Source organism: Crinia signifera, chromosome 3 (genome assembly GCF_055691185.1).
Source record: "Crinia signifera chromosome 3, ASM5569118v1, whole genome shotgun sequence".
Taxonomy (NCBI): domain Eukaryota; kingdom Metazoa; phylum Chordata; class Amphibia; order Anura; family Myobatrachidae; genus Crinia; species Crinia signifera.
In genome coordinates, this window is record NC_139219.1 from 110,488,888 (window position 1) to 110,502,876 (window position 13,989).

General features: G+C 46.9%; 1 protein-coding gene across 1 annotated transcript in view; it reads right to left on the bottom strand.

The window, feature by feature from the left end:
* PDCD2 (programmed cell death 2) overlaps positions 1–12,675 on the bottom strand; it is a 51,783-nt gene extending 39,108 nt beyond the window's left edge. Inside the window, exons 1-2 of the mRNA XM_083176383.1 lie at positions 12,292–12,675; positions 1,126–1,368 (exon numbers count right to left, since the gene is read on the bottom strand). Of these exons, the coding sequence (XP_083032509.1) occupies positions 1,126–1,368; positions 12,292–12,577 (529 nt within the window). The 5' untranslated portion in view covers positions 12,578–12,675. The remainder of the gene's footprint in view (positions 1–1,125; positions 1,369–12,291) is intronic.
* Between the last annotated feature and the right edge of the window lie 1,314 nt (positions 12,676–13,989).

The following is a 13,989-nucleotide window of genomic DNA, read 5'->3' on the forward strand; positions in this document are numbered from 1 at the left end:
TCTAGTATTAGCATTAGGATGTTCCCTTCTATAACGGAGCTTTCTATTTTAGTGGGAATTATTCTTTATTTTCCATGCAAGGAACATCAATCACACAGTATAACAAAGGAAAGAACAGGCTAAGCAATGCTGTTTCCATTAACTGGTAACACAAATTTATAATCAAATTTTAGTACTGTAAGCTTTTATATACTGCTCATTTTCTGAATGATACCAGTCACTGGGGCAGATATATTAAGCCTTAAAAAAAAGGGATAAATGCAAGGGTGCTAAAAAGTAATGATCATTAAGCCAATCAGTCCCTAACTGTCTTTTTTCGAACACAGTCTATAACATGACAGAGTGATAAATTTCCAGCCAATCAGATCCGATCACCCTCGCATTTATCCCTTTTTAATAGTCTTCATTCTAGCACCCGCTATCTTTGAAAACCCATGCAGTTCCTCTTCGCTGCCTGGGGTGTCGCTGTCTTCTAGCACAGTTTGGTCTGTATATCAGCACTGATATGCAAACAAGACCTGTGCTAGAAACACCACAGCAGACAGCGACACCCCAGGCAGAGTAACTGCATGGATTATCAAAGATAGAGGGTGCTAGAATGAACACTATTTAAGGCTTAACCCTTCAAGTGCCAACATCTGTGAGATGTGCAAAACATCTGCTAAAAATGCCAGCATCGCTCACGTTTGTTATATAAATTCGAATAAAAAATGTTGTGTACAGGCAGCAGGCTCTTTTAGCGGGGCGCTGCTGGAGGGGCAGGGCGCATTTTGCCCTTTAGAAATCGGGCAGGGCGCATTTTGCCCTTTAGAAATCGGGCAGGGCGCAGCGCCCCGCTAAAACAACCTAGCGGGAACACTTGTAACATTACAGGCCATTATTATGTAAAAAAAGTTTGCTTGCCCATTTTCACACCTATTTTGACAAATTCACTTGGCATTCAAAGGTGTGAGTAAAAAACAGTATACATACAGGTGTAGTTTAAAACAGCAGCCAGTGCAAACCAGCATTTACACGGTAAAGTTACTGTCTAATTCTAAAATGGGTAACTATAGCATGGGAAAAAAAAAATCTACTAAACAATTTAATAAATAGAAATACTGTATTGTGTAATATTCTACTTACCAAACCCATCACTGCAGAACTGCTTATGTTGCAGCTTCCAGTCCAGCACCTGATGCAACTTGCTACAGAAATTCACTTTATGACATTTTGAGCATGATTTTGGTCCCAAACATCCACAAACTCTACAAAGACGAAGGCCACATTTCAACTGAAATCTTGTAGAGCATCCATCACATGGGGGCGAATCCGGTGGTGGGCCATAAGAATAAGTATCATTTTTCCGAGAAAGCTGATTTCTAAATACTAAGTGAGAACAAGTGGTTAGAATAATTATGTATGCTATATTCCTTTACAAAAAAATATGTACAATATTTTAGTAAACATTCCTAAAAACCACATAAAAAAATATATATTGATAAATTGGATTTTAACAGACAACAAACCAAATCTATAGAGAAAACTGAAATCCACAAAATGTCTGTCCTCTTCCTTACCTGTCCTATTTCATACCATTTAAATAACACGGTGGGAAATGTATTAAGGGGGCATTCAATCCCATACCCAGACTGTCGGTAGGTCCTGACAGTTGGGACCCTGGCCTGTTTTCGTTCTGCTCGCCTGTTATACGGCAGGTGGGATTCACCGATCGGCGAAAAGGGAGCGTGTCAGCGGAAACAGCCGTGGATGTCAAGATATGGCCGTGATTATGACAATCCACGGCGTTCTCTGCAAAACGGGCCCAACTACATTTAAAGTCGGGTCCCTTCTCCCGAGATGCAGCTTCAATGGCGTCAGGAAAGACCGCATTGAATAGGCTCCTGCCGCTATTTCCCCTGTTGGAAATAGCAGCAGGGATTGCCCTTAAGCCTTCTAGAGAGCGGAGAAGCTTCTACCTAGCATGGTAGGTAACCCGACACGTCTTACGACTGTTTTGCTATTACGGTATGCTAAAACCAAGGCAGGGCATTTTGGTATGTGTAGTGCCACAGGTTGGCTACTCTTGTTCTATAAGCTGACTAGAACAAGGGTAGCCAACCTAATTTCTCCACTTCGCTCCTAAGAAGGTTTGATAACTATAGTTTTTTAATAGTAATCACAAACAAACGCTTATGGTTTTAAACAAATGTAAAATATATATATATATATATATATATATATATATATATATATATATATATATATATATATATATATATATATACATACACACACACACACACACGCACACACACACACACACACACTGATGTAGTGAATTCAGGAATAATGGTGTGTACACACAGCAGATATGCCGTGCTATGCGAGTCCCGATACGATCAGATGGTATTGGGACTCACATACCATGGCATGAGGGACAATTTAGACTATATAGTGCAGATCTGCATTATATAGTCTTGCCTGCCCTCACTATATCACTGCCGATTTGCACTCACTCGGGAGCGCGCATCGGGCTCGTTAGCCCTAAAAAGCAGACAATTAATATGCGATATGGCTTCCAACTCCACTCCGATGTGGATAGTGGGGGTATGAAAAGGTCGGGAGGACGCGTAACGCGTCCCCTCGCCATGCGTCGGGCTGCCGTGGATAGTGGGGTTTTTCAGGAACACATTCACACCTGCCATATCATACATCTCAGCAATAGCTACTCAGACGCAGAAGCGTATCATTGTTGGAGCAACTGAGACGCTACTGCGTCTCAAACAGATGGAGCGCCTCTCCGCCAAAGAGAGGGGATCATGCTGGCTCTGGCGGTGTGAGAGGCACTGACTAGGCTTGCCAGGGACAGAGATGCTGTTCCCGGCAACAGTTCGGTAGTTACTTGTGTAGTTTCACGGCGCCAGCTTACGCTGATAACGTAGTTTACGCTGCCGCCGTGAAAATATACAAATAGGGATGCCAATCCCGGGGCATTTTTTTCAATCCCGGAAATCGGGATTGAAAAATGCCCAATCCCGGGATTGACTTCCCTAATATAGAAATGAGGTAGCCAGGTTAAACCGATCCCAGCCGCCCCGCATATTAATGTGTATGCATATACATGTGCAGTGCAGTGCGGCCGGTGAAGCCAGGAGCGAGTTTTGAAGTGGGAGCCGGTGGGCGGGCGAATCCGAGAGACGGTGGGCAGACGAAGCCGGGAGCCGGTAGGCAGGCGCACAGTAAAGACGAGTGCCAGGAAGCCGGGTAATGAAAAGGAGGGTGGGCAGGGGCTTTGCGGCCTGTGCAGCGTGACCAGTGATCTCGTCACGCTGCGCAGAGTCGCACTCCCGGGACGGGAGAAGCCAGGCAGTGTCTGAGCACTGGCTCAGACGCTGCAAGGCATTAGACTGCGCACGCGCAGTCTAATCCCGAAATCTTGGGTTTGGAAACTCCAATCCCGGGATTGAAATCCCGGCGATTTAGGGGCCAAATCCCGGTATCCCGCCGATCCTGGGATTGGCCACCCTACAAGTAAGGCAGCCGTTGGGCTATGCTGATAACGTAGCTTAGGCTGCCGCAGGCAGCCATTGGGCTATGCTATTAGCGTAGATTCAAACGTAGTATAAACTGGCGCCGTGAAACTACACAAGTACCGTACAATGGGGCAGATGTATTAAGCCTTAACAATAGATAAATAAGGATAGATAAACGTCCAGCCAATCAGCTCCTTACTGACTTTTTTCAAACACAGGCTGTAACATGGCAGTTAGCAGGTGATTGGCTGGACATTTACCTCTCCTTATCACCCTTGGATTTATCTCTAGTTAAAGCTTAATACATCTGCCCCAATGCACCATGCATGTATATCGACTTGATAAAGTTTCTGGGCAATTGAAGGAAACAAAACGCGTTGACGTCATAAGTATTCAACGCTGGGCTTCCCCCTCCCACCGGGTCACGCTGTTTTACATCGCAGCTCCTGATCACTCCGGCTTGTTCATCGACAGCTTGCAGTGCCGCCATTGACTCAACTTCTACCTCCCACCCTGCTGTTTGCAGCAAAGGATTCAAGTCCAGTACCCCAAAGCTTGCAGATTACGGGGCGTCTGGTAAATACCTTGAACAAAAGGAAAGCTGTACGCACCAGCGGCATTTGCTGCAAAAGGATACTAAGACACAACTAATTGCATCATATTACTAATCCATTTGACTTCACTACTAACATTGAAGCTACCAAGTGTGTGTGTGCCTACATACTAAGGAATTGGCTCTAACATCTAAACATCTGCCCTTTAACCGGCTGCTTAATAGTTGAAAACCCAGCGACTTAGTGCTACCATTTATATCTAGATAGTGTTTTCTAGATAGTGTTTTCTAGATAGAATATATATATATATATATATATATATATATATATATATATATATATATATATATATATATATATATATATATATATATATATATATATATATATATATATATATATATATATATATATATATATATATATATATATATATATATATATATATATAATGTATCTGTATTTTTTTCTTCGTTGGATCTAAATGTGATTGTGTATTTTTAATTGCAAAAATAAGGAATTTGGTACTTACCGGTAATTCCCTTTCTCCGAGGCAGCAGGGGACACTGCAGTCTACACGTATGGGATAGTGTGGGTGCATTGGAGGAGTCGGCACTTTAAGAAATTTGAATACAGCTGGCTCCTCCCCCCGCTATCCCCCAGCAGACTCCAGTCTTAGAAACTGTGACCGAGAGAGGATAGGGGCCAGGGCTCGATCCCTGGAACAGAGGAGACACTTCGCAGAAGAGAAAAGATTAGCAAGAATAACTCATAACAAGAACTCACAACTTGCAATCGGCAAACATTCAATGTTAAAGCAAAACAACTTGTAAGATGGCAGGAATAAAGCGCTAGGAGGGCGTGCAGTGTCCCCTGCTGCCTCGGAGAAAGGGTTTTACCGGTAAGTACCAAATTCCTTATTTCTCCTCCCAGCAGCAGGGGACACTGCGGTCTACACGTATGGGATAGTACCAAAGCACTAAACCCGGGAGGGAGAGCGCTGAGAATCCTGCAAAACAGCTCTGCCGAAAGATGCCTCCTCACTGGCAAAGCTGTCAAACTTATAGAACTTGGCGAAGGTGCTAGCACCCACCCAAGTGGCCGCCCTACAAACCTGTGTGAGCGAAACACCCCTGGCCGCAGCCCACGATGTGCTTACGGCCCTTGTTGAATGGGCGGAAATCCCTGAAGGGAGGACTTGGTTAGCCCTAGCGTAGGCCTCCTTGATTGTGAGGCACAACCACCGAGCCAGCGTCTGCTTGGACGACGGCCAACCCTTCTTTCCTGCTCCATACAACACGAAAAGACTATCCGTCTTTCTCCACGATGCCGTTCTGGAAACGTAGATGCGCAGAGCGCGCACCACATCCAAGGATTTCATATCTCGCGAAAGGGCTGGAACCACAATAGGCTGGTTCACGTGGAACGAAGAAACCACCTTTGGAAGGAAACCCTGGCGAGTTCTGAGTTCCGCCCTGTCCTTGTGGAAAACCAGAAACTGGGAACGACAGGAAAGAGCCCCAAGCTCCGACACCCTGCGGGCCGAAGCCAGCGCCATCAACATGACCGTCTTCCACGTCAGGAACCTTAGATCCACCGAATCCAAGGGCTCAAAAGTATCAGATCTTAGGAATTTCAGAACCAACTCCAAATCCCATGGTTCTGAAGGCGGAACGAAGGGAGACTGTATACGAACAACCCCTTTTAAGAAGGTCTGCACCTCTGGAATTAGAGCCAGTCTTCTGTGAAAAAACACCGCTAGGGCAGACACCTGGACCTTCAAAGACGCCAGTCTGAGACCCTTCTCTAAACCCGATTGTAAGAACTCCAACAAACGGGAAAGATGAAACACTGCCCTTGGCACTGATCTAGCTTCGCACCAGGCTATGTAGGATTTCCAAATCCTGTGATAATGAGAAGCAGTCACCTCCTTCCTAGCTTTCAGCATAGTTGGAACTACAGACTGCGGTATTCCACGTCTCCTTAACAAGTCGGCTTTAACAGCCACGCCGTTAAACGTAGAGACTCTAAGCCGGGGTAGATGAATGGTCCTTGTTGTAGAAGATCCTGTCTGAGTGGGAGGCGCCACTGCACATCCGCTTGAAGAAGCTTGAGGTCCGAATACCAGGCCCGTCTCGGCCAGTCCGGGGCAATCAGAATTACTGAAGCGGACCCTCTTTTTATGCACTTGAGCACTCTTGCTATGAGTGGAAACGCATATATCAGCTGGAAATCCCATGGGATGGAGAATGCATCCCCCGCCAGAGCTTCCGGATCCCGAGACCGGGCACAATACCGAGGAACCTTCCGATTCAACCTGGAGGCCATCAAATCCATCTGAGGCATGCCCCACCGGACCGTTAACTGATGAAAAACCTCCGGATGAAGGGCCCACTCTCCCGGGTGGAAGTCCTGTCTGCTCAGATAATCCGCCTGCCAATTCTCCACGCCCGGCAGAAACACCGCAGAGAATCGAGGGACAAACGCCTCGGCCCATTCCAAGATAGGACGCACCTCGCGCATGGCCGCACGACTTTTGGTTCCTCCCTGTCGATTTATGTATGCGACCGCAGTCGCATTGTCCGACTGGACTCTTACCGGATGTCCCCTGAGCAAGTTGTGTGCCTGACCCAAAGCCAACCTGATTGCTCTTCGTTCCAGGACATTTATCGGAAGCTTTGCCTCCTGAGCCGACCACCGCCCCTGAAAGGTCTGGTTGAGAACAAAAGCTCCCCAGCCCCTGAGGCTGGCGTCGGTGGTCAGTATCGTCCAACTGCATGGACTGAAACTCCGGCCCTGGAGCAAATTGGGAGTGTGAAGCCACCATTGAAGTGACTGACGAGCTGCTCTTGACAGGGTAATCTTCCCATGTATCTGTAGATGCGACCCTGACCACTGTGACAGTAGGTTCCATTGGAACGTTCTGGTATGAAATCTGCAGTAGGAGATGGCCTCGAAAGAGGCTACCATCATCCCCAGCATCTTGGTGCACAGCAGGATCGAAACTCTGCGGGGAGCTAAGACCTGTCGTACCTTTAACTGCAGCGCCGCGATCTTGTCCATTGGAAGAAATACCGCCTCCTGCGCCGTATCCAAAATAAGGCCCAGAAATTGAAGCCTCTGTATTGGATTGAGTTGAGACTTGCCGAAGTTCAAGATCCAACCATTTTGGACCAGAAAAGAACATGTGGCCAGAGCGTCTGCTATCAATTTGTCCTGAGAAGAAGCCTTTATCAAGAGATCGTCCAGGTACGGGATGATCGTTATCCCCTGTAACCTGAGTACCGCCACCATGCAGGCCATGATCTTGGTAAAGACCCTGGGAGCGGACGACAGGCCGAAAGGCAGAGCCCTGAACTGGAAATGAGAAGCCTGTATTGCGAACCTTAGAAACCTCTGGTGAGGTTCCCAAATAGGGACGTGCAAATAGGCGTCCTTTAGGTCTAGCGACATAAGGTATTCTCCCGTTTCCAGTGATGCAATCACGGACCGTATGGACTCCATCTTGAACCTGTTGTAACAGATGTATTGATTTAAATCCTTGAGGTTTAGGATAGGCCTTACTGAGCCGTCCGGTTTGGGGACTACGAACACATTGGATTAAAACCCCTGTCCCCTCTGATGTTCTGGCACCGGTATTATTACAGAAGCGTCCAAAAGCTTTTGAACTGAATCCTGTAAGGCCTTTTTTGTCTGATCCAGCTTTTTAAGGCCCATTGGAAAGAATCTTACTGGAGGTGGCGCTGAAAATTGAAGTCTGTATCCCTGTGCAATAATTTGCAAGACCCACTCGTCCCTGCAGTGAGTCTTCCAAACCTGAGGGAACAACAACAGACGAGCGCCCACCCTGGATTCTCCCACTAGAGCCGGAAGACCGTCATGCCACGGTCTTGTCGGAAGCCTTGGGCTCCTGGCGACGTGCTGGGGCAGCAGCGGCCGCTGCTGTTCCCGCCCCTCTACCTCTGCGGCCTCTAAAGGCCGTAAAACCTCCTCTGGGCCTGCCTCTAAAGGCAGAGGAGCCTCGAAAGGACCGAAAGGACTGAGTGAGGGACCGCCTCTTAGGCGGAGGAGCGGCTGTAGGTAAGAATGTAGACTTACCCCCCGTGGCCTGGGAGATAAGTTTATCGAGCTCTGGCCCGAAAAGCATATCCCCTGTGAACGGCAAGGCTTCAACAGCTTTTTTAATTTCAGCCTCAGCCTGCCATGACCTCAACCAGACCGACCGTCTGGCCACCACAGCTGACGCAGAAATTCTGGCTCCTAGAGTCGAAATGTCTGCCGCTGCCTCACCTATGTAAGTAGAAGCATCCCTGATGCCTTCCGCCATAGGCAACAAATCTGCCACAGGCATATTTTGCTCCAGACCAGCCACAAGATCCACAGCCCATTGCTCCATAGCCCTGGCCACCCAAGCAGAGGCCAAAGCAGGACGCAAAAGGACCCCTGCTGTGGAATAAATGGTCTTTAGTGAGCAATCTAAACGCCTATCCTGCGCCTCTTTCAAAGAGGCCACCCCGGGGACAGGCAGAGTAGCTCGCTTAGATAACCTGGATAGTGAGATATCCGGAGTGGGAGGAGTCTCCCACTTGGCCCTGGATTCAGGAGAGAAAGGATATAGTGTCCTTAGGCGAGCTGACACCTGGAATTTCCTATCCGGACACTTCCATATAGAAAGGAGAGGAGAGTCTAATTCCTCCGAATCCGGAAAACACAACTCCTGTCTTTGAGAGCGTCCATAAATGGACACCTGAGGAGTGACCTCAGGCTGCTCTAATTTCAGAGTGGACCTAACAGCTCTAATAAGCCCCTCCACACCCTGTGATTCATCCTCCCCTACATCCAAGGGTTGGATATCCTCCACAGGGGGAAGAACCTCTCCTTCCTCTATTATATAATCCTCATGGTCTGAATCATCAGCCAAAAACAGAGAGGGCATAGCCTTTCTTTTAGTTACAGCAGCAGCCGAAGGTCTCTTAGCAGGACCTGCCATAGACTGAGTTAAAGAGTCCACTGACTGAATTAAGGATTGAGCCCAAGCAGGCTCTGCAGAGGTCAATCTAGAAAGCTGAGTCTGAAACACCTCTCTATCCTTCCTAGAGGCAGCCATTTCAGCATTCAGATTAGACAGCAGTGATTGCAGCACATCTGAGGAAACAGCAGCTGCCTGCACAGGTGCTGCAGGAGCAGCAGTAATTTGAGAAGCCTTATAGCAAATCTCACAGAGGGAACACCCTCTAACATGCTGTGTGTATTGCTGCTTACAGCTCTTGCAGGAATAAACCTTCAAAGCAGCCTTAGATGAAGTTGCTTTTCCTGCCATCCTGCCCAGTAAACGTGATAATACTGACAGACACACAACACCAGTCACACAAGAACACCCCAAATACAGCCCAACAGCAGGGAAATACCCAGTAAAGTAGCCCTGAAGTCTGGCAAGTTACAGGGGAAGAGGAGCCAATTAATAACTCCCGATTCTTGTGTGTGTAATGTACCCCTTAAGACTTACAGTGTCCCTGTAGTCCGCTGGGGAGCGCTGAGCTGCACAGGTAACAGAGGTCCCGTTCTGTACAGCAACTGCAGAGAGAGAGCACCGCAAAAGCCACCTCACAGCTCTAAAGCTCAGAGAGAAGAGAAAGAAGCAAGCTCCGCCCTCCTCTCTTACGCTGAGGCGCGAAAAACCAAGCCCGCCCCAAACAGCCGGCATACTGGAGGGTGCGCTGACGTCACCACCGCGACTCAGCTCTCTCTGCCACCGACCATCGCGCTTAATGGCCGCCCCCTGTCTGGCACGCAGCGCCCTTACATGTCACCGGCGTCCCTGGAGTTCGGGGGAGATAGCCCAGGACCCGCGACGCACACCGCATGCAGCTGCGGGCGGGTCCCCGGAACGGAGGCTCCGGTGGCTGGACAGTGGAGGGAGGCTGCATGCAGGCCCGACCATGTCCCTCCAGGGTCCCTTGTCGCAGACAGGCATTCCCAGCCTGTCTGTGTCCAAGCATATATAAAAAAAAAAAAAAAAAAAAAGAAATGAAAAGCCTAATCTCCTTAGGAGACATAGCCCGGGAGTCCGACTCCTCCGGGCACTTTTTCTAAGACTGGAGTCTGCTGGGGGATAGCGGGGGGAGGAGCCAGCTGTATTCAAATTTCTTAAAGTGCCGACTCCTCCAATGCACCCACACTATCCCATACGTGTAGACTGCAGTGTCCCCTGCTGCTGGGAGGAGAAATATTTTATAAAATTGTGATACAGGTTGAGTATCCCTTATCCAAAATGCTCGGGACCAGGAGGATTTTGGATAACGGATTATTCCGTATTTTGGAATATTTTAATATTTCAATGATGTATTTTGAAGTATCTTGCATTTATGCTGTATAAACACATAATATACACACAAATATATTTTATTACCACATAAAATACACACAAATATATTTTAATTGTTCAAAAAACAAGGTTTCAAAACGTGAAACAAAATGTGTGTATCTCAGCACTGAATTTGAATGCCAAGCAATCATTTTCTTGCACATATATAGTGCCAGTTACATATGTCCCCAGTGATGCTGTTACAAATGTCCCCAGTGACTTTTTAGCAAAAAAAAAAAATTTTTTTCACTTTCTGGAATGTCCGTATTTCGGAATAATTCGGATAACGGATATTCGGATACGGGATACTCAACCTGTATTATCGAAACTATGAGTGAGATTTAATAGGATGAGAGTTTCAGAAAGTGAGAGATTTTGTGAGAAATCTCCAGTTTTTTTAAAGCGGCAATCATTTGCACAGCAAACCCAGTTTGATTTTGAAGTGTGAATGATTGCCGCTTTAAAAAAACCTGGAGATTTCTCACAAAATCTCTCATCCAATTAAATCTCACCCAGTGTGTCCACCTTCATTTGTGTTCAGACAGGAGTACTCAGAGATAAATTACACCTAACAGCTCAAAACGCCCCACTTTGTATGCTTTTTTTTTTTAGGTTCTATATCGAATTTGATATCTAATGCAAAAGTACAGATCTAACGCCATTTTTAATAGAAAATCTAATCTAACAACGAATCAAAAGCAAATCGATGTGTGTGTACAGGGTTTTAGGTCGACAAGTCATTAGGTTGACACCGTTAACAGGCAGCAAAGTCGACAGGGTTCTAGGCCGACATGGGTGAAGGTCCACATGGGTTTTTTCACTGGTTTTTTACCCGAATATCGACACAGTCAACATGGACACAGTTGGAAGTCAACCGCAGGCCTTCGCATTGATCGTTATGCTTCGGGCACAGTGCCTTGCTGCGCTCTGCACACTATTCTATTCTCCCACCACGCACTAGTGGATGGTAGGGCATGAAATACTGCCTGTCGGCACATGTCGGCTCAAAAAACTGTGAAAAAAACCATGTCGACCTCGCGACCTAACCCATGTCGACCTAACATATTTGTCAACCTAAAACCATGTCGACCTAGTTGCCTGTCAACCTAAGTCTGGTCGACAATACGACCGTATCCCTCTGGTTTCGTCACATAATCCAAAAATATACTTGTAGGTTAATTGGCTCCTAAAACAATTAACCCAAGAATGTCTGTGTGTGCGTGTACATGTGGGAGCATTAGCGGAATATGTGTGTGCTATAGAAACTGTTAATAAATAAAAGTGCAGCATGTAGGCTAACTGCATTAGGCCACAATGAATTACTGTGGATAACAGAAAAAAATTTAATGTGACAAGAAAATGCGTTAATGCGTATGTAATTTTAATCACAGATTTTACCCATAATTACTAAAGAGAAAGGTCTAGTTGGTTCTGGGTTGCCTAATAATGAAATATACATTGGGATCATCACTGCTAAAAAAAATGTATTAAACATGCACGGTCAAAATAACCTGACAGGTGCCATGGACTACAATAACCCTCTCCGATTTAAAAAAATAATAATAATTAGTTTATGCGTTTCCACGCAAGAAGAATAAGTTGGTGTTAGATTAGAGCAATAGTTCCGGTTAGTGTCATTTGTTCTCTTCATCCATCCAAATGATGGGATAAGTTTCAATGATGATGATTTTATAGTAAATATAAAGAGTATGCAAAGCAATTCCTGCATCTGCCTCTAACCATCTTTTTTTAACTAGTTGGCCACTGACCACCTGAGAACCTGTGCTAGGGATATATACATGTGCCACGGTGATGCCAGTGGCAGTGCCAGCAAACTCCGTCCATCATGCAGTGATACCTTTGAAGCAGCGATTTTCTGCCACCTGATGACATTTAGGATCGCGACAGCAGAAGAGGAATACCGTCCTGTGGAAGCTCCCGGTGCACGGCGCGTATACCTGTAGCAGAAAGGCTAGAGGCTTCCCGCACACACCGCACTGCAGAGCCTCGGGGCCCGGCACACCCGCTTCACCCAACCAGGCTGGTCGGCCGCCTACCTTACTGGGGAACTGCGGGCTGAGCAGCCGCCACGCCTCACTCTCCTGCAGGAACCCCAGTTCTACCACAGATACTATAGCGGCCATTACACGCAGAAGCGGAGAACACGCGTCTAACAAATAGCCCAACTATTGGAAGCGCGATCACAGGAAGCATGCGCAGTGTTCAGAGTGCACGTTGGCGGCCATGTCTAGTGTTGGCACTTGACAGAAAAAATACGTAGAGTTAGGGATGGCCATCGATGGTGATGTTGTTATAAACTATCGATACTCATTCTTTGAATTACCAATGATGGTTTTACATTTAGCCCAGCAGCCCTCGTTAAACAACAGAAAAAAATAATAATTTACTCTTTGAACAGAATCCTCAATAGTATTCATCATCGACCAAAAATCATCGATGTCAGAGAGACATTGATTGCTTACAGTCATCCCAGTACTTGTGTATTATCACGGCGCCCGTTAAGTAGTTTACATGCTGTCCTATTCAGCATAGTATGGTACTTGTGTAGTTTTACGGAGGTGCTGGGATCGCATCACATGCGATTTGCGTGCAATGCAATGGTACTTGTGCAGTTTCACGTCCCCCTGCGGGGCTTGCTGTGCTCGCCACGCTTTGGGCTCGTTTTCCGCTGCACTCGCCACACTTCGGGCAACTCCACGCCGACGTGGATAGTTGGGGTATGAACAGGTCGGGAGGACGCGTACCACATCCCCTCACCACGCTTCGGGTTGACAAGTATAGTGGGGGTGTGCTAAATGTGGATAGTGGGGGTGTGCTAAGTCGCATTGCATCGCATCGCACGCGATCAAATCGCATGCGATCACATGCGATTTGCATGCGATGCGATGCAATTTGCATGCGATGCGATGCAATTCGCAGGCAGGGGTGCCGTGAAACTGCACAAGTACCATCTCATCGCACAGAAATCGCATGCGATCCCAGTGCCGCAGTGAAACTACAGTACATATACTACTTAACGGGCGCAGTGATAATACACAAGTACCGTCATCCCGAATAAAAGTGTATTTTTTAGGGATGGCCATCGGTGCAGATGCCATCGATGGTTGCTATCGATGGTGATTCTGCACCCAGCCATCGATAGTAATAAACTATTTGATGGATATCCATCGATAGTTTTAGCTATTGATGGTCATCCATTATATATGATTGAATGGACCATGGGCCAATCAGAACTCGGAGGTGGGACTTCCGGGTGTTGGGGGGCGGAGCTATGCTATGTGTCCCAACACCTTGAAAAAAAAGAAACATCGGTTCTCCTTTGCCATCGATGTAGGGAAACTACTGGTTCTCCCACATCGATGGCAAACAGTAGTTTGCAGGAATCTATGACCTGCAAACTTTCTTTGTTCTAGGGAATAGGATTGCCACCTAGCAACAGCTGGTGGGTTGTAGTGCAAGCCTCCCGACGATCGCTGGAGTAGGAGAAGTGAAAAGAAATTTCACTTACCTACTCCACAGCCGGGGGAGCGGGCTG